This window comes from Pituophis catenifer, unplaced genomic scaffold, assembly GCF_029215685.1.
Source record: "Pituophis catenifer annectens isolate HBS135680 unplaced genomic scaffold, rPitCat1.0.hap2 SCAF_2, whole genome shotgun sequence".
Taxonomy (NCBI): Eukaryota; Metazoa; Chordata; class Lepidosauria; order Squamata; family Colubridae; genus Pituophis; species Pituophis catenifer.
Window position 1 is genome coordinate 90,693,283 of NW_027256882.1, and position 26,173 is coordinate 90,719,455.

At 42.1% G+C, this 26,173-nt stretch overlaps 1 protein-coding gene across 2 annotated transcripts; it reads left to right on the forward strand.

The window, feature by feature from the left end:
* The first annotated feature begins 1,863 nt into the window (after window positions 1-1,863).
* RNF44 (ring finger protein 44) lies at window positions 1,864-26,173 on the forward strand. Of its 2 annotated transcripts, XM_070933804.1 has the most exons (11): window positions 1,864-2,130; window positions 9,444-9,622; window positions 10,659-10,887; window positions 13,261-13,428; window positions 15,753-15,926; window positions 18,829-18,993; window positions 20,933-21,051; window positions 21,282-21,369; window positions 22,142-22,263; window positions 22,356-22,455; window positions 24,619-26,173. In XM_070933804.1, the coding sequence occupies exons 2-11, from the start codon at window positions 9,519-9,521 to the stop codon at window positions 24,679-24,681; spliced, it is 1,332 nt and encodes a 443-aa protein (XP_070789905.1). In that variant the 5' UTR covers window positions 1,864-2,130; window positions 9,444-9,518; the 3' UTR covers window positions 24,682-26,173. The 2 variants fall into 2 exon arrangements, with proteins under 2 accessions (XP_070789905.1, XP_070789904.1); XM_070933803.1 differs by lacking the exons at window positions 1,864-2,130; window positions 9,444-9,622; window positions 10,659-10,887 and adding an exon at window positions 11,546-11,602.

Here is a 26,173-nt window from a genome sequence, read left to right on the forward strand (position 1 = left end):
ATTAAAAATATAATAAAGTAATAGATAGCTTGTTGCTCCCCCCCATCTGTTTGGTAAGGAGGAAGTAGTTCTCAAAAATATAGGCTGGTTTAACCCACATAATAGTAAGGATAGCTCTGGTCAATGTTTTCCTTCCCCTTTCTACGAATTTGGGAATACATTATAATGAACGGGAGAAATCCTAGATAGATATATAAATGAATAGGCCTAGCTTTGTTTGTAAGGCTTATCTTAATTTAAAGGTTCTGGAGAATCCAGTGTCCTCTTAAAGCTTATTTAATTATAAGGAAATAAAGGGAAATTATACTGCACATTATAATTCTTGGGAAGATATTTTCTTAAAATGAAAAGGCATACAGTATGAATGCCTGGAATTTTTTAAAAATTAGCTTTAGGAAAGTCCAAATGCTCTTCAGTTTGGTTAGATAGCAGCATTTCTAAACCACTCAGAATGCTGTAAAGCACTATGGAGTGATATATAAGTCTAAGTGCTATTTCAGTCTCTAGCTTATTTGCTTGCTGTTTAAGTGGCAGTTGACTTTGCCTCAGTGATTTGGACAACATGACTTTGGATGAGCAAAGTGAAGTCACAATTGGCTTTCCCCCCTTTTTTATTTATATTCTGCCTTTATTATTTTTACAAACATCTCAAGGCTGCGGACATATCCAAGTCATCTTCCCCCTCCTATGATCCCCATAACAACCATTCTGTGAAATGGGTTGGGCTGAGAGATTGATTTGCCCAAAGTCACCCAGTTAGATTTCATGTTCCAAGGTAAGATTTTTGAACTCAGGGTCTGGACTTTAATCACTAGAGCAAACTGTCAAGGTTTAAAAGAGTAGGCATTTTTAGTTCTTCAAGAGTTCTTTTGGTTAAGGAGATGGATAAAAAAAAAAAAGCTTTAAGCTTTTGAGCCAACAATGCAGGAAATGTAAAGCTGCCTTATGAACCCCAAATATGATCATCCTTGATCAGACCCTCTCCCTTTCCCCATGTTATTTGAAAAATAACCACCAGATGTGCCTATATTGGCATATCTGGTTTGTCCTGATGGATGTTTATTGTTTGAAATAAGTTAAAGTACTTTAGTTGGTGAAGTTTCAGAAAGGCGCTATCTTTGAAAGAAGAGCTATAAATGGAGGCATCTTCTCCACAAAATTGGAATTAAATAGGCTGTATTGCCATGTTTTTATTTAAAAGTCTCCCTCTGCTTCCTTACATTTACAATGCGTAACTCGGATTCTGCATTTATAATATGTATATTCTCTAAAGCAAAGATGGAATTACAATCTTAAATTTTGATTATGTCCAAGGCTAGAAAGAGAGAAATGTATTAACGATGTAATTTACCTCAGTGAGCTGCAGCGCACCAGCCAACCGCATTTAAATACAGTTACTCATCATTCAGTACAATTTCACATTGCAACATGCTGAAATAGCAGAGGGGGAGCAACAATTCTTTCGGCCGGGGAGGAAAACAAGAGTTGATGTCCGAGATGCAGGAATCTTTCCCGCCTCCCCCTGCAGGTATCAGCATATTTCCTTGCTCGGGTCGTTTTGCGCGGGTGCCTTATAATCCCCGTGTCACCCAGATCCTCCGAGACCGCACCTCGGCTATGGTTGCCATGACGTCGCCCCGCTCACTCCCCCTCGGTAGGCTTTGGCTTCGCTGCTGCCGCGTGCAGCTCGCTCGGACGCGCCCAAGCACGACTGCGCGAGAGGGCCGTGGGCTTTGGCTAATTGTAGCGGCGGATCCGGTCACGTGCCGCAGCGCTCGGGGCCGCGCCTCTACCCCTCCTCCCCAGTTGGCCCAAGCCAGGCTCGGGCGCGCGCGCTCAGGTCCGAATGTTGTGAATAAAATGCGCCGTTTGTTACACCCCGGCGGCGCAGGCAGCTCTTAAAGGACCAGAGACCCCGGGTCGCCGGCGCCTTCTTCGACCTCCCCGGCTCTGGGGGCAACTCGGAGGAGGCTGCAGCTCTCTGCAAGCGCCAAGGAAAACAAAGAAGCAACCGGAAACAGCCGTGGGGGGCGCGGGCACGGGGCTCGGAGCCGGCGCCCAGGAACCACGGCAGAAAGGAGGGCTGATGTGGGGTGCAGCTGCACCCGGAGAAGTGGAGCAAGCAGGCAGGTAGGCAGATCGGGGCGAGGAGGGCTCGCATTGTATGCATTCACGGCTGCGAGCTGGAGATGCACGGGGAGGGAGGGGCGCGCCGCTCGGGCTGCGAAGCTTAACGGTCCTCCGGATGGTTAAGGCCCTTTTAAGCCGTAATTAAAACCGGGTTTTAAAAATGCAATTTGGGTGGTGTTCGCTTTCGGCTAAAGATGGTTATGGGGGAGGGTCAAACGGGCCGCCTTTGCAAACTGCGGCTTCCTAACAGCAAAAATGCAGTCCGGGGCATTTCCTCCTCCTCAATTGTCATTCGCACCTGCAGCTCATCGAGCGCTTAACGGAGACAGTCGATCATGTCTTCTCCTTTCTTTTGCAAAATGCGAAGGGCCGCTTTGTAGTTTTTCTTCCCTGATCGAGACCCACGTCTCCTTCCTGTTCCTTTCAGCTAAGGGTGAGGCGGTTGCAAGCCCCAGAAAGGGACTGAAAAGGGAGAAAACAAAACGGCCGAGGTGTGGTATAAAGGAGGATCCGGCTGGTGGGTTTGTTCAGCGTGCGGTCAGGGAAGGGGGCAGCTTCCTGCTTGACTGACACGTGCTGCTGCTTTCTGCTTCTGTTGACGCCTTTGTCTTGGACCGCGAAGGAGGCTCATCCCTTCGGGGCTCGAAGCCCGTCAGGCTCGGCTAGCGAGGGTTGGGCGAGAGCCGCCCTCTTCTGCTTTTCTCTGGCTCGCGTTTCCGTTTTGGCTGGGCAGGCCGGAGGACAAGGCGGTCTCCGCTCTCTTTGTTATTGCTTTTGTTTCGCGCGGAGCACGTGGCCTGTGATCTCGCGGTTCTTAAAGTTACAGATCCCCAACCCAGGCTTCTGCAATCCGTTCTGACTCCTTGGATCCCCTCTCCTGACCTTTGAGAGGAAAAAGGCGAGAGAAATTCCCAGGAAAGAGCAGAGTGGGATGGGAAAAGGAATTGCGGGCGACCCCCGGGTGAAGATAAACGGCCACTGCCTGAGCGAGATCGGGTCCGGCGTTTTGCAGCAAACGCAGAGCAGCTGGGTGGCAATCAAAGTGCGGGATTTATTCCGATTGGGATTGACGGGCAATGACAGATTTCGAGCCCGAAAAACGGTTGGTGGCGTCTGAGTCGCCGGTTTGTGTTGTGAAACAAATTTCTGAAGGTGACTTGTGAATGCAAAGGACATGTGGAGGCAACAGGAACCAGGGTGGGGGGGGGGGCGGAGGTCATGGTTGGAAGTAGCTTTCAGGCACTGCTTCTTTTTCTCTCTTGTACAGAGGGGGGGTAACCTTTCCGAGCGTTTATGGCCATGGTGGTTTCCTGTCATGAGTTTCTCTAAAGCTGCTACTGCTTTTCCTTTGCTGCTCCTCTCCAGATGTTGAACTCCTTAAACTTCATGAAGTCCGGGTAGAATGACATGGGGAGGGGGGAATTGTGGGAGGCGTGTTCCAAATGATGGAGCATGCATGTGGGAGATGGAACCCTATGGAGGTTTTATTTCAAGATGCCAATTCTATGAGAACCACCTCTTGAACAGAGCCAGTCTCACAAAGTTTGCAAACCTCTCTTGTTCCCCGGAAACATTGGAAACATACTGCAGGTTGTTCCACGAGAGGGGAACATTTTCCTTCCTTGGTTTCTCCAAATGGATCCAGAACGGAATGGTTTGAATTGAAATGGAGGAGAGGCACAGGAAGTGTAAGCAAAGTTATTGGTTATTAGGTTTGGTTTTAGAAATGACAGCAAATAAAACGGGAAATTTCTACAAAAGGAGAAATATATTAAAGTTGTTTTGAAGAGTTTGTTGGCGCTGGGGCTGTTATTACTCTAAATTAATTAAAGGAGAATATGAGTAGAAATCAAAATTGCTATTTAAGTTTGTGACATAACTGGTCTACCAACAATTTCTGATTGATCTACCAGTCAGAAAGTATGATGAATTTATCTGTCTTGGATTTTGCATATCTTGATATATTTTGGGACCCCTTTTTCTTCCTTCCTCTCTGTCTTGTTTCTCTGTTTAACTCGTAGTATTTATGCGAAATTTGAAGCATGTGATAGTGACATGCTTCACAAGTAATGTGGAGAGATGGGTCTGGTACATTCTGGGATTTCCCCAATATCCGTACTGCCATGATGATTTGGTACATTTTTCCTTTTAAAACTAGCATTTTACAGGAAGCACAATATTATTTTCTGTGGCATGCCTGGTGAGGCCTGAAGGCAAATATGCATTATATATGTTAGCTGATTGCCACTCTGTTCAGTTAGAGGTCACAGAACTCATGAGATTTAACATAATGGAACAGCTAGAAGGCTTGGATAATGTCTGAGGAGATACTTAGCTTAGGTGCAGGAAGCTTTCCCCAATCTGTATTTGGATTTCAGTTCCCAGTTAGCTTTCCTTTGAGAATCAGGATCCCAGTGTACCTGGAGGGCACCAGGTTGAAGAAAGCTGTTTCACTATAATGCCCTATTATGTTATTCTGAAGATTTTTCCCAGTTGACATAGCAGTGCTGATCAGTGAAAATAATTGCTTTATTGTGTCAGTTAACTCCACTTGACAGTGGCTAGCCAAGGAATGATTAGATGAAGTGACACATTGTTAGTTCCCAGACAGTTTTTATTTGCCACTAGTAGATGCAGTAGAGTTGATAGTTAAGATAAAAAGAGTGCCTTCTAACATTTAGGTCTCCTGCTGAGTGTCCAATAATAACATTATTTCAGTCAGGAGCAGTGTGATTGCCATTCCACTCTAAGTGGAAAAGTACCTTGGTTCTGTTCAGATCTTTTCTTTTGCATTTATATATTTAAAACAACCCTTTAATTTGGGGAAGTTGCAAAGAGATTTTACTGTACTTTGTGAAAGTTAAAGTGGTGATACATTTGCTAGACTTGGGATGCCACAGTCACCACAGAACCTAGTCGATCTTGAATTTCAGAAAAGTCTAACTAGAGTTAGACTTAATTAGTGGGATAGGAGACCTGCATGAAATCTCAGGGCTATAGGCTGATTAAGAAAAAAAATATTTAGGGAGTAGACAGTGGCAAACCACTTCTGAACAGTTGCCAAAAAACCTGCATGAAAAAATCTCCATAAGCCACTAGTAGATGAGCGGCATTTGAGTTTTACTTGTTACTTTTAAGGAGCAGCAAGAGTCTCTTTAAAAATTGTGAAAAGATTTATCTGGTTTCTTGTAAAACTGCTTGTGGAATATCTCACCCTATAATTTAAGACAGAACAAGAAGCAGTAACGTAAACTGGAGAATGGACAAAGGCAAATATTTTAGGTGTTTTCATTTATTTTTAATGCTTAAACTGTCTTGAAATGAGTCTTGATTAATTGGAAAAGTGGTGTTAAAACCCAAGCAAAAATTGAAATACTTTACAATAGTGAGAAAGGGGGAGATATCTTCCTCAGCTCAGAGCCTATAATAGAGAAAGGTTATTTTTTTGTAGAAATAACCACGTAATACTGATGCCTTCGAAATGAAAAGTAAAATCTTCAAGTTAGCTTGTGTCCTGTTAAATCCATGGCCACATCTATATAGTTGTTCTGGCAATCAGGGTGGATTTGATTTAAATCAAGTTGATTTAAATCACAATTAAAATCATGATTTAAATCACTAGTAAAAAGGCTTGATTTAAATCAACTCAATTTAAATCATAATTTTTAAAGAGCAACTGTCATCTCTGCTACTGCTTTGACCCACTGTTGACTCACCGATAGTCCCAGTGTTGCAGAATATACAGCCTCATGCTACATAACTAAGCTCCATTTCATGCTGAATAAACTAAATTATTTATGTATCTTAAATAGAAAACTATCTTACGATAGATTTTTACCCCAAAAGTTTTTTATTAAAATAAATTCAATAAAAATAAAAAAAATCCGATTTAAATAAAAAAAATCAATTTAAACTAAAAAAAAATCTGATTTTTTTGATTTTTTTAAAAAAATCATTGATTTTTATCCACCCTGCTGGCAATAATGTGGAGGCAAATACCATTATGCCCAGGCATGTCAAACTGGCAGCTCGCAGGCCACATACAGCCCACAGAGGCCACGCCCACTCTGGCTCTGCAAGGGCAAAAAACATCACGATACAGCCCATGATATGATCGGGTTTGATACCCCTGATTAGTACAAAATACAGTAGAATTTGAGGCATACAATATCCTTATATATTGCAATTGGAAATCCCAGCTCACTCAGCATTGGCTTCAGCTGGCAGAGATGGGGAAGTACCGCAGCGAATTGCCTTGTGTTTGTGCAAGAGCATTTATAAGTAATTCTAACCATTTTACAAATATAATTACTGACTGTTCTTGTTACCCTAAAGGTAGCTGCTGTATAGGATTGTCCTCTCTAAAATAATTTTTTCTTCAACAAGCCAGGCAAACAGATGACTGTGAAGAAACAAATATTGCAAAAGAACAGGAGGGCAATTCTGATCAGTAACACAGGCCATTATCTTCATATACCAAATGCCTTGATGGTCTGCTCTTGCTGAGCCAGAAGTTAAATTAGAAAAAAAAATTGACTGGAGGAAGACAATTTTATTTTTTCTAAATCAATTGCCTTGACCTTTCTTGAATTTAATACTTGATTATGGGATGTTCATTTAGGACATCACAATCTCCCATTGGAATAATGTGGCATGTTCTAAATTACTATTGGAAAGGATAGTTTATTAATTTGCTTTGTGTTGTCTGTTTTTAACATTAATATGGCACTGTTGCAACGTTTGGTTATTGTTCTGCTTTTCATACAGTTAAACAATGTCATTCCAAACTTGCTATTGGTTGTCCATTTTTTCTTTCAGCAATAAACAAAGGAATTTCTAACACCAGACATCATGCGGAAAAAAAGTTTAATTCAGAGAGGGCAATGGGAATCAGTTATCCCTTGAAGCATAAAGTCTCACATTGCCAACAAGATTGGATATTTTTGTGTATGAGAAGGGAGGGGAGGTTTGTTGGCTACCATTTTTGTGTTAATATATGTGTTTAATTATAAACTACAATGTAAGTTGTCTTGAAAAAGTTATAGTGTTCCTAGGAGGGGAATTTATTTAGAAAACATGTGGAACTTATATAAATTCATGTTAAGATTAATGAATTAGTAAAAAATCATGTTTCAACATGTAAAGAATGGAATAACTGCTTTTAAAATGAAATTGTAGGCAAATTACAAAAGTGACTATGCATAGCCACAGTGAAAAGATTTGAGAAATATTATTTGTCCAATCTTAGAAATAAATTTGCAACTAATAATGATACTGGTAGTCCTCAGGTTATGATGGCAATTGGGTCTGGAATTTTCTTGGCTAAGCAGCGGAGTTGCAAAGTGTGACATCATGGGACTGAATCGGTTAACAATCCCAGCAGTCCAGGTTGCCCTTGTAACCTCAGTACTGTGTGGATTGTTAAGTGGTAAGAGATGGAACTCACAGGCTATGATCACAGTGTGTTTATTTGTGTGCCATGGTTAATGCTAAGATGTATGCTATGGAGACTGGGCAGGTGATGAGGTCCTACTCTGTAGTGGGGTTCTTCAGGAAAAAAAAAGTGGCAGGAATGACTTATAACCTTTCCAGATTTCCCATTGACTCTGCTTGTGGGAAGCTGGCACAGAAGGTTGTAAATGATGATCACTTGACTGTGGCTTGCTGTGATGTCATAATTGCAAGATGGGCCCTCAAATTGCAATCAAGTGACCATGGGGATGTGCTATTTGTGAATTGGTGTTCAGTGCTATTGTAATTTTGAATGGTCACAATTCAAGGACAACCTGTAAATGGGTTTAGGGGATGATCTAGGCAGAGAGTGACCACGTTAACGACAGCGACAATTTACAAATGTAATCCTGAATTCAATTATGGCCATAAATTAAGCACTACCTGTACACTCCTGTTGTATTTACTGATGGCCAGCCATTGGTCCTGATTAAAATGAGAGATCCCTTTTGTGTAAAGGAGAGAGTAGGGGAGCTCCTAGAAGTCTGATGTGAGGAATGTTCTTGAATAAAATAATCTGACTTCACTTAGAATTGGATGCCAGCTGATTGCAATAAATAACAGAATTATTTAACCTATACCTTAAGGTGGTCTGAACAGGTAGTAACTGGCCAGAAAGAGATTTCGGAGCCATGAGGAACAGTTTGAGGTAACTATCAGTCCTCTATGCAGGTGCTTTTTTTAAAAAGGTCAGATTTTATGGTTGGAATCATTAATTTGAAAATAAAACTGCACAAATCTTGCACAAACTGCACATTTCTTGCACAAATCTTAAATGAGTCTACAGTTGGAATATTGTGTATAGTTCTGATCATTACACGTTATAAAAAGATGCAAAAAAGGCAAATAATTTATTAAGGATTATTACTTATTAAGATGAGACTGTCTCCTCTACAGGAAAATCTGTAGCAACTCAGCCTCAGTCTTTTGATCACCGTTGTAGAATTTGAGGTCATCTAGTGAATCAATGCAGGATAATTCAGGAATCACAGAATTAAATGGGTTTCTTTTTACACAGTGCATGGTTAAACTATAGAATTCACTGCTAGCAGTTGTAATGGTTTGAATTCTAATTTAAATGGTTTTTAAAAAAGATCAGGCTATAATATTACTTTTTTTTAACCTCCTGTATCATAGGGCAACCTTCCCTAAAAGCTGATTGCTGGGTAGTGACATTAGAATGTTAGTATATGCTTACATTTTTAAAATGAGACTCTGGATGTAGCTTATTAATATCTACCTCATCCAGATGGTATTGGAATTAATAATGGGGGTCTTTATGTTTATCATTGCAGGACTTTTAAGGCTTTCTTCGCTAATGTGATCTATGAATTCTTTGTCAGATCTGGATATTCAAAGTTTAAATCTCTTTCAGGTTTTCTTGGCCCATTTGCTGTCTTATATTTTTAAGTTACGTGTCTTGTTCTGTGGATTAAGCTGGAGTTCTCTGAGCTTCTTAAAAGAAAGGAAGAGATAAAATTGGATTCACAACTAGATTTAATTACAAGTGATAGAAGAGAATGAAAGATAGGAAACAGAAAAGGCATAGAAATGAACAAGCAAATCAAAATTACTATGAGTGAGCTATTCAGGGAGAACTTTTAAATGGAGACCACGTAATATGAAGAAAGTCTTAGTCTATCACTGAATACGTGGAGATTTTTTCACCTCTTGCTGTTGTGTTGCAGCCTACCAGTGATGTCCCTCCAGCATAACTCTTCTAGAGGTTGTTCTGATTTAAAACTTAAAACTCTTTTTATTACAGAGCTTGTATTCAATAGCTGTTTCATCACTTTTTGCAGATCCCAAAGAACCAGTGTGGAACTGCGTTTGGAGTGTGAGATCCAGCATCACCTTTTGCCTTGTGAACATCCCCAATGCGACCATGGGAACTGGCAGTGAATAGGTGGCCTCCTGTCCCATTTGACCAGCAACAATTCCCAGGGGAGAGCTGTGGCAGCCCAGCACACCTCAGGAGAAGGTACAGTGCTTCATCTTTTAACTAATGTTGATCATCAGTGCAAACCAGCATTCTTCCTATGGGCTTCAGGGGATTCAGAGGCTTGATGTGCCTCCTTAAAACATGTCACAGAGATTGTGCTGCATGACGACAGATGACCCCTCTAGTTTTTAAAGAATACATATGTGGTTTAAAATAGCAGCACTCAATTCCATATTAAAATAAATGTAAATTTTGCCTCAATTCTTGATCACTTAGTGTCCATATTAGCTTCTCGGCAACTTCATGGAAGTGGTCTTTTCACTACTACTTCTGAAATATTTTTGGATTTCCTAGTCTAGTCAGTGGCTCCAAGATTTCTTCACAATCCCACATGTCGGTATTAAACAGGTCCACATCTTCCTCTCTCCAGTTGTTTCGAAATAATCTCGGTTCAACTAGGAACTCTCACTTGCTGTGACTGCCTTCTATAACAAAGCCAATATAGCCTAGAAAACCTGTTCAGTTTCTTGGTGAGCTTTATAGATCTTCAATAAGAAATTTTTTATAAACTTATGGACAGGTTGTTACAGTCACATTACTATTGATGTGGGACAGATATCAGAAATGGTTGGAAATAAATGTTTACTTCATGGATGAACCATTCATCATAAGCTTGTGTTTTATGACTATATCTGCTTCTAGATAATGAGATGGTTTTGCCCAGTTGCTTGGAATTTCATCATGTCCAGAAGATTCTCCGTGAAACCGAGTGAGGTTGCAGAGCTTTGTGCATTTCTTCTCCTGGCATTTTTTCTCTGCAGAATGAAGGAATGACACATAGCAGAATCCTGGCAGTTATACTACAGAGTCAGTGTATTCGAATGCACTAATTACACTTATGGCCTAATTTGCTCCATGTGCAGCTAGACCTGCCTCCACCCCACATAATATTAATATGTTGACCTATCCTTGACATTAAAAATTGGTGTATTCATAGCTAAGAGGCCAGCACAGATAAGTGGCCAGCCCCTAGGGTCACCCCTCTATATTTCTCTCCCCGCAACTGGCACCACAGCCCTCCTTTCCGGCACCACTGGGGCCGACGTGAGCGACCTCTACAAACTCTCCTAGCCCAGGATGAGAACTACTTGCACCCGGCTTTTTTCCAGCAGCAGCAGCCACAGCCACAAGTCTCTGTAGATGAGCACCCAGCGTATGTTCTGGCCACCACGCCACCACGAATGCTTCACCCAGCGGCACACACATCCCACCAGCATCCATTCATGGTGGATCTCCATGACCAGGTAAGGTGGATGTTGTGTCATAAATACATTTAGAAACTTATGGCTGGGATATTGTCCAGCCTACATTTGGAAGTGTCTGTATTGCCCAAGGATAGTAAAACCATAAGAAGTTCCCCTTATTATATACTGAAAAATTCACACAATTGTGTAGTTGGATGTACTGTAACCAAGACTGAGCATCCTTTGAAAGCTTTTGCCTGTGAAAGGTTATATAACTGATAGTGTGAACCATCCTTAAATCTGTTTAAGATATAGCAGTTATTGGATCCAGTTGTTGACTGAAAGAATGGCAATGCAAGACCATGTGGGGGAATATAAAACTGCTCATAAGTACAGCACATGCTGTATAGTTGCTTGGCTGTTTTACTTGCAGGTGATGAGAGAACTTATAACTTCATAGGAAAGAGCATGCTTTTGTACGGGTAACAATTCTAAGCTGATTCTTTAATATCTTCAATTGAAAGATTCACATCTTTTGGTTGGGAAGCACTTCTGCTTGAAACCCTGAGGTACATTTTCCTCATTTCATTCACAGAATTTCCCCTTTTTGCTGCTAGTGATGGAATGCAAAAAGCAATGAAAGTTTCTGTATCGGCCATTAGGACCATTGTGAAGTCAAACTTATCCTGCTTTTGAGATTGAATTTTTCTTCGCACAAAGAGGAATATACAAACATTTTATAATTCTTTGGATGTTTGCCAGGTATCATATGATGGTATCTTAAAACAATATGTGTAAGGGTGATTAAATAGTTTTGTTCCTCTCATTTTTATTATATTGTTTCATGTAATATTGTAGGGATTTAAAATGTGATGCCTGAAATTAATTTCGGCATAAAGGCATTGTTTACACTTTTTAAAAGTATGCATCAGAATTCAGCATATGTTTGATAAAAGCTGAAGTGACCAGAGTGGGAGTAGTGAAATCATAACCAGTGTAATGTGCAATCAATACCTTAGACATTATGGGAAAAGCCATCCCTTTAAAATCTGTATTCTTTTAGCGGTGAATCTGCAGTAGTGTGACTGCTATATAATTGTGGGAATGTTGTTCCTATGGCAACATGTACACAGCTGCTCCTGAAATTCTGAAACTTCCGGCAGGCCCAAGCATTTGACTTTCCAGTTAGGTTTCTGCTCTGTAAATCTTGCTTGTCCTCCGCTTGGTAAAACAGCATCAAAGAGTCCCTGCAGAGGGTAGGTCTCATAAGAATCCATTGGTTTGCAGATATTGCTGGACTGTGATCAGACACTTCCATGGTAGCCAATAATTATGGCAGCTGTAATCCAACAACCACATTTGAAGAACCTTGTGCTTCTCATCTCTGCTCCAGTACTCTATAGACTAAATTTCTTTCACACAAATATGTTTCTGTTACCAGAAATGTGTTGACTGATACTGATTAGTCTGTTTGCTGGCTGGCATCATCTTTCAGCGAGTTGGCAGCATACAGTTGTTGTACACTGGATTATGAATGTAATTTGTATGCTGTATGTGTTGGTTTAGCTACATTTAACTCCCAACAATATCAAACTCTCTAGCAGCCTGAATCTCTAGGCCAGTAGTATGCTTGACAAGAGTTCATCTTCCAACAATACACAGGAAAAGATTTAACACTTTTTAGACTATACAGTTAAAGCTCCATCATAAAAACGTTTTAGACTAATGGAATATCAGGGGGGAAATGTTTTCAAGAAAAAGAGAAGAATAATTCCAGGTTGTGCTGCTGTTTGCTTTTGAGCCTAGTGTGTCTGAAATATAAAGCTTTCATGGGCATTGTCTATACATAAAAGGAAACTGAGTACGTGGCTATCTAAGTTGTGTATATGAAATAAAGATAAAAAGTATTGCTTTCAGGAAAGGCAACAAAGCATCCTGGAGATGGATTGTTATTAGGACACTTTAGCTTGTTAAGGAACAGTGAAAATGAGGATATACAATTTACAAATACAGAAAAAACTGGATTACTTGATTACTAGATAAAGCTGGGATGGTGGTTTAGACTCAGCAATATATGCATGACAATCTGGGAAGAGAATATTTTTCAGGAGAATTTTTTTCTGTTACTGTTTCAATTTTTGGGTCATGAACACGCAACTTGAATTGTTTATGATTCTATGTTGTGGCTATCTCAAACTTTTATCACCAGGTTTATATGCCTTTGATTTGTTATCCCTAATGCTTCATCTTTATTCTTTGGTGTTTGTGCTGGTTTGAAATCACTTCCTTTTATGGTTTGCATCTGACTAGCACTTCCTTTTTTATTATTGCTTAATGTCAAATCTACACCATCATATATTAAAAAGATTAGTGGGAAAATATAAAATACTTTGGATGTGATTTGATTATTCTTTATCTCCCCTTCCCTTCCAGGTGCATCAGGGAGCTGTCCCTCTCTCCTATACGGTGACCACAGTAACAACACAAGGCTTCCCCATTCACACTAGCCAGCACATACCTGGCTGCAGTGCGCAGCAGCTCCCAGCATGCTCAGTGATGTTCAGTGGACAGCACTATCCACTCTGCTGCCTCCCACCCCCTGTGAGTCCTTTGGCTTAAAAAGAGCAGGAATTAATTATGGATGAGAGAATGACCTGGCATGAATTACCAATACTTTTTTGTACATGTGGGGGGTCATGACAGCTATGAACTTGACCCAAATAATTAAGGGTCTGACTTGCAGAAGAAGTCACATGCTTGATTCATCTTGGGACACTGGCAATATGACCCAGATGGTCAAATCAGATCCCTGCCATAGTCTAATCACAATCTGGTTGCTTTGGAGTTTTTTATGGCTGTTTCCTGCTGCGGAGGGAGTTTGGGGTTGCTCCTGAGGCTCTAGGATGCACAGACAGTCTGGATCATTGCTTTGAATAAGAGTGCAATGATGACCATAGATTGGGTTGCATCTATACATCCCTTCACTGCTTGTAGATCCTGTGGTGCCCTCTGGTTTTTCAAAGGAGTTGCAGGAGATGGAATGACAGAACAGGTACCCAGAGCACTACTGAAAAAATAAAAACAGGATGTATCTGACAGAACATGGATAAGAGATTTTATGAAGGATTACCTTGTGACAATAGGAGCAGTGAAATGTAATTATTTTTCTGCTCTTAGTACATCTATAGATAAATAGTTCCCGACCCTGTTCATCATGATTCAGACCATCCTAGGAGGCAGGGCCACTATGAGGATAATGAAGGCATCTGACAGATTAAGTTTCCAAGCTAAACTTTGGTTATGAAGGTCCTCTGGATTTGACTGAGGCATATTCATGTGCTACCTGGGAAAACTTTGAACCTGGTGATCCTGAAGAATTGTACAGAGTTCTTGGAATTGTAAACTCAGTCACCTTGATGTTATATCCTTGTACTTTTGTTTGGTTATGGTTATCCAGGAGAAGGTGATTAACTCATCTTTGAATAAAGGGGATGGTCTTGTTTGTATTTAAGGAAGCAGTGGTTCTCCCACCCCAGGTACTCAAGAACCATTAGTCTACCCAGTAATACTGAATAATTCATGTTGAGTTTCCAACTCCCCCCCCCCCTTTGGGAGGAACATTGTGAAAAGGTGACTGGGGTGATAGCCATTGCCAGGAGAGGTTTGGCTCAAATTCATCTTGTGCATCAATTGTGCCTGTTCCTGGAATGTGAGATTCTGCTCAGTCAGTTGGGTCTTAGTTACTTCCCATTGGATAATTGCAAAACACTTTACATGGGACCCTTGAAGAGCACATAGAAGTAAGTCTAGAAATTGGCACTGCAGGTAGTTATGGACATTCCTTGGTACCACCATGATATACCATGATATACCATAACTTCATCATTACTTTGTGAGCTGCACTGGCTTCTGGATGCAAACTGTTGGTCATGATCTTAATGGATAGAGCTGGATTTTGAGGATATATGTTTTCAATTTTCTATGTTTATCCTGTGATCCAGTTAAACTAACTAAAGAAACCAAATAAAGCCATTTTAAGTAACCAAAATCTTAAGTAAACCCAAAAAAGAAAAATCAAGAGGCATATATAGCATACAGTGTAAATCCTTTGGCAGGCAGCTCTTAGAGAAGAGGAAGTCATTGTGGCAGGAAGTAGCAGCAGCAGCAGCAGCTTGCAATCTTCCCGCTGGATTCCCCATTGACTTTCTGGGGAAGCCAGCAGAAATGATTGCAAATGATGTTCATATGATTGTGAGGTGCTTGGCAATTGTAAGTATGAACAGGTTGCCAAGCAGCTGGATTGTGATCATATGACTGTATGTTTTTTGGGGGGCGGGGTTGGTGCAATATTTTGCAACTGTCATGAACCACCCAGGGTATTATGATTCTACACTGTTGTTAAAAGGTTGGTTGTAAGTCAGGGACTACCTGTAAAAAAACTAAGAAGGAACCCAAAAGACCAGGACATACATTTTCAGCACCCAGGTAAGCAGGGACTAACGTCGGAGAAATAAGCACAGAACAAAAAACTACCAAAAAGAAAACAGCACCCCTGTCAAGCTGGCAAGGCAAGCTACTATATATGAACGAGGAGGGAATACCATGCTCGTATTGATGGTGTTACCTAGTTTTGTAATGAAACATCTGCAAGCAAGCAACCAAACTCAGAGAGTATCAAGGAGTCGACAGTTCAACTCTGAGTTATGTATATACTCTTCTATTGGAGAGAATAAATAACTTGGTTTCCATTTAAAGGGCTTTAGGCCCTTGCTAGTCTTTGGAGATGGCATTTTGCTGCCAAATGGATTCTTACCTTTTTATTGCCAGCCTGAGGTCAATTATTTTTTCAAGTAGACATGTTGATCCTAAATGTACTGAAGGTAGCTTTCTTTTGAGGATGCTGTCTTTCTGTTTTCGTCTTACAGCTGATCCAGGCCTGTGCCATGCAGCAACTCCATGTCTCTTATCAAACATTCCCACCACTCATTTCCAGTGATCATTATATCCTGCATCCTCCACCACCTGTGCCACCACACCAGCCTCCACATATGACAGCCCTCGGCCAGTTTGTCCCACTCCAGCCACAGCATCCTCGCATGGTAAGTTTCTTGAGATGGCATAAATTGGATCAGAAGGAAGAAGTATCAGTGCTCTTATTTCCCCACACCTGCATCTAGTATTGTGCAAAAACTTGTACAATCATAGCATCTACTGATTTCCTAAAATCTTGGAATCAAAGAAAGTACTTTGTAGCATAGAAGAAGAAGCTTGCACATGGTCTCTCATGCCATAGTCATTTCCTGTCTAAAGGACTGCAGTACCTGGAGCTACTCTTGAAAACCAACAGTCGAAATTGGTTCCGAATGCAGAAGGAGAAGCATAAATAATTCTGGAAACACCTTAGTGTGCTCACACCACACCATGCTTTGCAAGTTACACTGACTCCCTAAAGCAGGGGTCTGCAACCTTAAATACTCAAAAAGCCATTTGGCCCGTTTTCCCAGAGAAAAAAATACACAGGGAGCCACAAAACCTGGGTGGGTGTGGCCAACTCGATGTCATTCACTTCCACCAGTCACATGACACACCTCCCAGCCACACCTACCCAGCCTGTCATTAGGGCAGAGAACCAGTTGTTAAAAAATATCGGGAACCACAAAATCCTTTTGACATATCTCTCTTTCCCCTCCTTCCCTTCCCCCCCCCCGTATCTCTCTATGATTCCCTCTCTCTGTATCTCTCTATGATTCCCTCTCTCCCTCTCTCTCTGTATCTCTCTTATGATTCCCTCTCTCCCCCTCTCTCTATATCTCTATCTCTGCCCTGGCCGCTTCTCCATCCCCCGCCATTGCCCTTACCTTCTAAGGCCAGGCAAGGAATGACTGGGAGGGGAGGGTGAGGGGCGGGGTCAGCCAGTGGTGGGATCACCTGACGGAGCCACAGCAGAGGGCCCAAAGAGCCGCATGTGGCTCTGGAGCCGCACGTTGCTGACCCCTGCCCTAAAGGCTTCTTGATGCAATTCAAAGTGTTGTTATCTGTAAAGCTCTTTGTGGCACAAAGCCGGGTTACTTGGGGAACTGCCTGGCTCCAATTGTCTCTGCTTATCCTGTGCGATCCAGCAAAGTAGAAATGTTTTGGTTCCCTTCCACAAAACAGTGTCGCTCCTGGGGTCCAGGGATATGTCTGTATTTTTTGTACTTCTGGAACATCATTTCCCCTGAGGCTTAGATGGCCTCAGCCTTTATGTACTATCGCAAGACCCTAAAAGCCTGGCTCTTCTCCTAAACGTTGGACCAGACATAGGTTCAGCCTATGTATATTGTCAGACTATCGAATAAGATATGTGCTCCTTAGGATCTTTCTTCTGTTGTTATTGATACCGTCTCCTATTATTTTATGTTCCAGTGTATTATTTTATTTCATATTATAGTCTATCTAATAATTAATTCCTTTGAATTGTAAATTGCCCAGAATCCATCTGGTAAATTGGGTGGCCATATAAATATAGAGGGAGGGGAAAGAGAAAAAAGAGGGAGGGAGGGAGAGAGAGAGAAGAAAGAGAAGGAAGGAAGGAAAGGAAGAAAGGAAGAAAGAAAGAAAGGAAGGAAGGAAGGAAGGAAGGAAGGAAGAAAGAAAGAAAGAAAGAAAGAAAGAAAGAAAGAAAGAAAGAAAGAAAGAAAGAAGAAAGAAAGAAAGAAAGAAAGAAAGAAAGAAAGAAAGAAAGAAAGAAAGAAAGAAAGAAAGAAAGAAAGAAAGAAAGAAAGAAAAGAAAAGAACTTGGAGCAAGGCTTGAAGAAAATGTCAGATGATTGGAGCAGTGAGTAGCCATAGTTTGGTTAATGAGAAAGATGAAAAAGACACCAGTAGCTCACAGAATAAATCACCTTCCCTAAGGAAGATGATAATCAAAGGAGTCAGCCAAAAGTAAAAAGCAGATTTAGAAGATGTTTTTCATCCTGCAACTCAGAAGCGGCTTTCAGATCTTAGTGCAGAAAGTAGCTGTGAGCCTTCAGAGAAGAAAGCAAGTCCTGTGGAATACAGTGGCTAATCCCTAAAGAACACGAGAAGATGCGGGTTGGTCCTCCCAGGAAATATGACTTATTTTGTTGATAGCTTTTTTTCTACAGATAATAGAGGAAAGCACACAAAAAAATCAGCTGTTTTTAGCTCTTTCCTTTTGACCACTGGATAAAACTTAGTTGAGCAAAGGGGAGTAGGAGGAACCGGGTAGGGGGGTCCAAGACCTGTTCCCTCTCATTCCAGAGTACACCACATGGAATGATAGACTTACGGTATTTTTTGGAGTATAAGATGCACCTTTTTCCCCCTTAAAGGGGGGTGAAAATTTAGGTGCGTCTTATACACCAAATGTAGTCCTGCCCACCCACTGGCCCCCACCCTTTGGCCTCTGCTTCCCAGCAGTTACCTCCTTGTAGCAAACAGCAAGAAAAAACAGCTCCTTTCAGCTTCAGCACAGCCTAATTAGCACAAGTTGATTGGATCGGCCTCCCGACTCTCAGCTGTTTTGCGCCCTGCTGCTCATTTCAAGGAGGTAAATTGCTGCAGCAAATTTTTTGTCCTTGTGCTAATCAAGCTATGCAAAAATGAAAGTAAAACAGGCTGTTTACTGCAACGAGGCAAAATTGTTCAGAGGCAGAGGCAGATTTCTTTTTCTTCTTTTCTTCACCAGAAAAGGTAGGTGCGTCTTACAGTCCGGTGCGTTTTATACTCCGAAAAATATGGTACATTACAAGAAAAATCCATTCCACTTGAATGTTAGAAAAAGCTTCCCGAGTAAAGAGTTAGATTCAGTGGCTTAAATGGCTTCTCCCCTGATTCTATATATTACTTCAACAAATTAATCTTGTGGAGGTGCAGTGCATGGTAAATTATCTTATTGATGGCACGCAAGAGTTAGCCATCTTTTGGTTCCAGTTCTCACTCTTCAGACATATTGGGGAGCAATTGCCAATGCAGAATGTGTATATCCTTTTCCCACAGCCACTTCAGAGGATAGAAAACGAGGTAGAGCTTCGGGGTGAACAGCACTCAATGGGGGGCTTCTCGTATTCTCCTTCCCATCATACTCCTGCCTTGTCTCCCTCTGTACCATTGTATCTTCCACACACACACGACCCACTTCACCAAGAACTGCCGTTTGGAGTGGTAAGTGTCCTGTTAAAAAAACAAACAAACCTGTTCTCTCTGGCCTCTGAACTAAGTGGAAGAGGGTGTCTTTAAAAAAACCTTTTGTTTGGCCACCAAGAGCCATCATACTCTGGAGGGGTGGGGTTATAGCAGTGTGATGATTCGGTGCTGGACTGTTGAAGGATGGAAACTGGGTGCCTCCTGCCAAGTTATATTTCAGAAAAGTAAGGAAAGTTAGAGAGGGGTTTAGAACAAGGGTCTCCAACCTTGACAACTTTAAGACTTGTGGACTTCAACTCCCAGAATTCCTCAGCCAGCTTTGCTTGTGGACTTTGCTTTGGTGGCTGAGGAATTCTGGGAGTTGAAGTCCACAAGTCTTAAAGTTGCCAAGGTTGGAGGCCCCTGGTTTAGAAGATGCAGATGGATAGGCAGGTCTAAGGGAGGCTCAGGCTTAGCGAGTACTTCCCCTTGTCAGAGAGACATGGTTAGGAATAATGTTAGGGCTAGGAAAGTCAGTTGATGCAATAGAGATTATAGTTTAGAAATAGGTGAAGCCATTGAAAACCTTAGGTACAGGTAGTCCTCGACTTACAACAGTTTAGTGACCGTTCAAGAGTTGCAACAGCTGAAAAATGTGACTTAACGACCACTTTTCATAGTTAAGATCTTTGCAGCATCCCCTTGATCATGTGATCTAAATTCAGATGCTTGGCAGCTGGTTCATATTTATGACTGTTGCTATGTCCCAAGGTTATGTGATCCCCTTTTGTGACATTCAGGCAAGCAAAGTCCATGGGGAAGTCAGATTCATGAGTTACTAACTTAGCAACTGCAGTGTTTCACTTAACAACTGTGGCAAGAAAGTCATAAAACTGGGTCATAAAACTCAAATGTCTCAATGACAGAAATTTTGGGCTCAGTTGTGGTCATAAATTGAGGACGCTCTGTATTCAATAAAAGCCCATTTGTTCCTATGTTAACCAAGTGTCTATGTTGTCTTGGGTCTGTCTTATGTTCCCATCCTGTTATACTTCAAGACAAAAATGGAAAAACAAAAGGAAAAGAAAAGACACTCGTTTCCTTCAAGAGGGTGTATGATAGGCATCCCAGTGGATGGGCCAGTGTCCTTTCTTACAAGTAGTCCTTGGGCTACATTCAGAACTGCCATCCCTGCAGAAATGTAGCACAATGTCACATGACTACATTACGTAGCAGTATCAGTCCCAGCTATAATGGCAGTCGTGGTTGCCCCAAGACTTGTGGGTCATTAGGTAGAAATCTGGGAGTTGCGAGTAAGGATTGTGAGGATGTTACAGAGAGAGAAGGGAGGCGGATGGAGACCATGTGTGAACACAGAAAGCCTGGAGGATGGATGGTGCATCTGGGTGCAAGTGCAGGAAGGCCAGGGTATGCAGGGTGCGAATTTAGGAAGGTGGCTGGAATTTACCAGAACTACTTGTGATTTTCCTTACTGAATTCTCCATTGACTGTTCCTGTGAGAGGCCGTCAGGAAAGGTCATGAATAGTGAGTCTGTGCTGTGGGAATACTGTGGCGACCAGAACTTTTGAGGACTGGTCACATGTCATCTTTTGCCCCTCTCCTTGTAGCTTGCCATTTCCTAAGATTGCGTGGATTTATAATACTGTAATGTTTTAGATGTGAGAGAGGTAGCCAACTAAGATTCCAGTGACAGAGAATGTGGTTTCTAGCGCTTTGCATAACTTCTTTCTGTTCTCTGTTACTAGGACAACAGGAAAAAAATGATGCAACATAGTAAAGAAAAAAGCAGAATATGTTCTTTTTTGATTTGCATAACAGATCATGCTAAAGTACTCAGCTTTTCTTTGTGCAAACTTCTACTTGGCTAGAATATGTTAATTTTTTTTCCACGTGGCATGGAATATGTAAGAGTTTACAGATTAGACAGCATTGACAAAGCTTGTGATGTTCCCACAGCCATATCCACATATGATGCCCCGGCGGCTGAATTCCCAGCGATACAGATTACAGCAACCACTGCCTCCGCCGCCACCTCCGCCACCGCCATATTACCCAAGCTTCCTGCCATACTTTCTGTGAGTATCTGTGATAACAGTGAGGAGAACCCTGAGTCAAATATTTTCCCTTCATTGGAATAAAGCATGCAGAATTACAAGCTCTGCTTTCTCTAATAGCCACTCCGGGAGTATGGGCCACCATCTTTCCCCAGCAGTATCCTCCATAAAAACATCCATTTTGGTGTGTCATGGGTGCACGTGTTACTTCCCCATCTGTTCACTGCTCTCTTATTTCTTTAAAATTGCAGTTCAATGCTTCCTGTGTCGCCAACAGCTGTGGGGCCCACAATAAGTTTGGACTTGGACGTGGATGATGTAGAGATGGAAAACTATGAGGTAGGTTTGCTTCTTTGTATTGATTGTTAGACTGGAAAAGGGCTCTTGGGCAGAAAAATTTTGGATGTGGAGGGGGGGGGTTTACAACAGATTGACAATGATATTAACTCCTGAAAGACTGGGAAGGATGAAATGCTTTCCCACCAGGGGTGGAAAAATTATGAGCTCCTGTCTGTTCTGGTACTCAGATTTTTTTCATTGTGACTTTTAGTACTTGCTGCTGGTTGCGAGAGTATGTGTGGAACAAGTTCTGGCTGGTAGATCTTGAGTTGTACTAGTTGATCCAAGAAATTTCATGTCTGTCAGCTCTGCCCTAGAGTCCACCATTAAGAGAAGACAGCTGAGATTATATTTCAGGAGTGGCAGTAGTTGGAGAATGCAATTGTGCAGCAGATTCTGTTCTTTTGTGGGGCCCTTTTTTATGGCAGAGGAATACAAATCTGATGGAAGGCTCATTTAATGTTTATATGGCACTGAGGACCAAGGGTGACATTTTAAAAAGTGGGCAAGGAAGGCCAAACAAAGATGCAAAGGATAAAGCTAATTAAAGTGGAATAAAAATGAGTTGTCAGGGAAGATTAATGCTTTCTGAGTGTTAAACTTCAGTAAAAGACAATTCACTGTCTTTTATTTCTTCAAAGTTTTGATGGCGAAAGATTCGTCTCTCTGCCTTTTCTTGAAGTTATAGACTGCATTGTTTATAAAGGATTAAGGGGGGTATTCTCAGCAATGGAATCACTTGCTTTGTATTCCTTGTTTTGTTTTCTATCAGGCATTACTGAATTTAGCTGAAAGATTAGGGGAGGCCAAGCCACGGGGACTCACCAAAGCAGATATTGAGCACCTTCCATCCTACCGCTTTAACCCAGAGAGCCATCAGTCCGAGCAAACCTTGTAAGTTCTCGAAGAAGCTGCTTTACTGTGAAGTATCTCTCTATGCCATGTTCTCCTGCTCTCTTACTGGTTGGATTTTTCACCCTTCCCAGGTGTGTGGTGTGCTTCAGTGACTTTGAAATCAGGCAGCTGCTGCGAGTTCTGCCCTGCAACCACGAGTTCCATGCTAAGTGCATCGACAAATGGTTAAAGGTAAAATTTGCTGGTTTGACTGAGTCTTCTCTAATCAGTGTTCAATAAAAATTATTTGGGTACTATCTGTCTTCTTTAGTGGGCCCCCTTGGTTTCTAAAGTGACTGTAAAGGCAAAGGCTTCCCTGGTTTCACAACATAGATACCATTGACATAGATGTCATTTTTCTGACAGTGGGGTCCAGGGTAGTGGTTCCATGAATCCAGCTACTTCCACTTTCTAGAATGTGAATATTACCTAAGCAACTGATTATTTGCAATGTATAAGACATTGTTATATTAGCAGTCTCAGCTAATATTTACTGGTCTCCAAAGGTGGGTGGGTGGGAGCAAAGCTTGATTGGACAGACTACTATTTAGGTGGGCAACATGAAAATCTGTCCAGAATGAAGACTGTAATCTCTTTGATATTGTTGCCAATAAAAGTACACAGGCATATCAATACAAGCAACAGAAGAACTCTGCAATAATGCTAATTTGGTATCTGAGCAAAGAGGAGATAGGTGGGGATAGCTTTTAAAGCACTTAGGGGAGCCTTTAACTGTTCCAGGGTCAGTAATTCATTCTCATTCCAATGTGTTGCAAAGCACAACTCTTTTCAAGGCTTTGCGCAGCCCCATTGCACATTATTTGACAAGACTATTTTCTTCTGAGGGAACCTAATTATGCTGCTAGCTTCATTACATGACCTTGACTTCTAGGATTATGTGAAAAGGAGAAATATTCATCAGCTGCTTTCACAGCATATGTGACTCCTTACATATCTGTAGAGTTCACCTTTCATTGTCATTTTTCCTTCACTAATAAAAACTCCAAATCCTTTCACCTTTCTTGCTCTCATTCTCATTTTTCTCCTCCGGGATTCCCTTTCATAGAGTGACTAAAAAATTATACAGATTGCTCCAAATGCAATAATTTAACAACTTAAATTGGAAAGTTCCTAACTGGTTACCGCTGTTGCAGTGGACCCCATGATCATATGATCAAAATTTGGGTGTTTGGCAATCTACTCGTATTTATGACCGCAGCATTCGCTCCACCTGCCTATCTTCCCCTCCATCTCTGCCCTTCGACTGCCTTGCATGCTGCCATTGCGACCTACCTCTGCAACTGAACTTTGCTTTCACCTCCCTCCTGCTGCTGTGAGGTGCACCTAACCAATGGCAGTGCAGCTTCTGACTCCTGGTGAGGCCTTGCGCTTTTGCAGGATTACCAGAAGGGCAAAGATGGGAGAGAGATATAGGCAGGTGGGGAGAGTTGAAGGGGAGGCAAGTATGGTATGGCAAGAGAGCATCATCTGCCAAAGGGAATTTGCCAGGCACAGCCAGGGAAGACACAGCAGGTCAGGAAGTCTGTGGAAGTAGGATAGTGATGGAGAACCTATGGCACACTTGCCAGAGGTGGCACACAGAGCCCTCTGCTGGCACGCGCGCCATCGCCCCAGATCAGATTTCTGTGGCGTTTCTTCCGTGAGCTTCTGTTTCCCTGCAAAGGATGAAACAGAAGTTCACAAAAGAAAAAGATCTTACCTCTTGCGGTGCTGCACATGTTGGGATGCCCCACCTCCCACCAGCCAGCTGGTCTTCAGGTCTGTTCTGCGCACGTGCACATGTCAGTGCACATTCACGCACACACACCTTTTAGTTTGGGCATGCGCGCATGTGCAGTTTGGGCACTCAGTGTCTACAAGGTTCACCATCACTGGAGTAGGAGAAGCATGAGGTCCTTACCTAATAACAGTACAATCCTCATCTCATGACCGCAACTAGAAATATTGGAACTGCCATTGCTAATTGGCGCAGTCACATGATGTTTCACAACTACTTTGCTTAGCAACAGAAATTCCCATCCCAATTAAGGTCAACGATTATCTATACATACAATACATAATTCAGTACCAGTTCGATGAATTAATTGAATTCATTCAATTCATTCATTGCTGATTTGACTATTCTGATAAATGCTCTTGGGTTCCTTATTGAATTGTTTGGGCTTTGTGACTTTCCCTTCAGAAAGGGATGTGATTACATTTCAATTTAGTAATTCTGAAACAGGCAGCCCTCAAAGCAGAGAACTCCTTTTAGTGGAATTGCTGGAAATTTTCCAGTTGGTGAGGTTGGCCAAAAGGCCATATCCGAAGTCATGCTTTCATTGATCGTTGCAGGCAAACCGCACATGCCCCATCTGCCGAGCAGATGCTTCAGAAGTGCATCGGGAGGCCGAATGAGGTTCATCAATGCACTGCTGCACAAATTTACTCCAGGATACGGACCTTGGACCAGAGGCATGGGCCAGCCTGTATGCTTAGCCTCTGGGGCCTCTCCTGGGATGCGGTGAGAATATAAGCAATGTATGACACCCCCTCCCCCTCACCCCATGGCATGGACTGGGCCTGGTGGTTGAGCCAGCTCTGCGGTGTCATGCTTTGTAGGGGGAGGCATCCCCACGTGCTCTGCACTCCAAAGACTCGCCATCCTTGCACCATTGTTTTCCAGGTGTTTGCATTCCTTCTTGGTTTGGGGTTTTCCTTTCCTATTTGGTTTTGTGGCTGTCTGACCTAGATTTTTATCCGAATTCATTCCTTTCTGGCAGAGCCAGATTTGGGGGCCTTGAAAGCAGAACAGCTCCAAGGGAGAGGGGAAGAAGTGCCTGCTTCAACCCCACCACCTGCTTGCCTAGAGTACAGTGTTGCAAGATAGTAGCGGGGGAGTATGTTGGTTGCAACACTGGTGTAAGCCACTTGAGGCCTTGCCAAAAAAAACATCTGTGGCTGTCTCCACGCTAATCATGGCCCACTGGCCCAGGACCACCCTGTGTTTTTCCCTACACATGCACAGAATAGTCCCACCAGCGTCTCAGACTCTCCCTCCCCTTGCATGCTTGCAATGTTGGGTGGAGTTCAGGGTTGTTCTCACAAGTTGCACAGTGAGGTAAAGAAAAATGGGCCTAAACTTAAGTCCAGCAATATTCTGCTGCAAGGCAGTTTTGGGGGAAAGACCCATTTCCCCCCAGAAAGCTCGAAAGAGAGGAGGAGTATGCAAGTGAAAATCCCTACAATAAAACAGCCGGCTCTGTTTATTACATACTTAATGAAATGAAGGCTTGTGGCTTGTGTTTTGAGATACAGAATCATGTAATAATTGATGTGTCTTCCTTTTATTTTCCTTTTGCACACTTCAGACCCCAGATAATTGTCCTAGTGATACATTTGGGTTGCTATTCCTTCTCGGCACCCATCTCCAGAAAGCACCTCTCCTCCATCCAGTTTTTGAGTATCCCCGGCAGACTGCCTCAATCTCTTCCCTTCAGCAACACCCTCCCCCCTTCTTCCTCTTCACATTTGGCCTACTGATGCTCATCCTGATGAGCTTTTCTGTATGGCCTGATGCTTATGCGCTCAGTCAGGAACTATGGCCAATTTGACCATGACACTCAAGCTGTGTGCCTTCTTGTGTCTGCACACACATACACACACACACACTCTCCTACCTAAAATACCTGCTGATTTGAAGCAAGAAAGCAACCAACCTGCCACCCTGTTACAGAAACCTGTTATCGTAAAAGTAATAAATTTAAAAATTGTTTTGCATGATTATACCATGGAATAAGAGAGAAGCCCTCGCCGTTTAGTTGGTTTGTGTCTGAAGCCTGGAAGAATCAGAGAAGATGATAAAAATCTAATGTAAATGTTCACAAATTATGCATGCATGTTATGACCA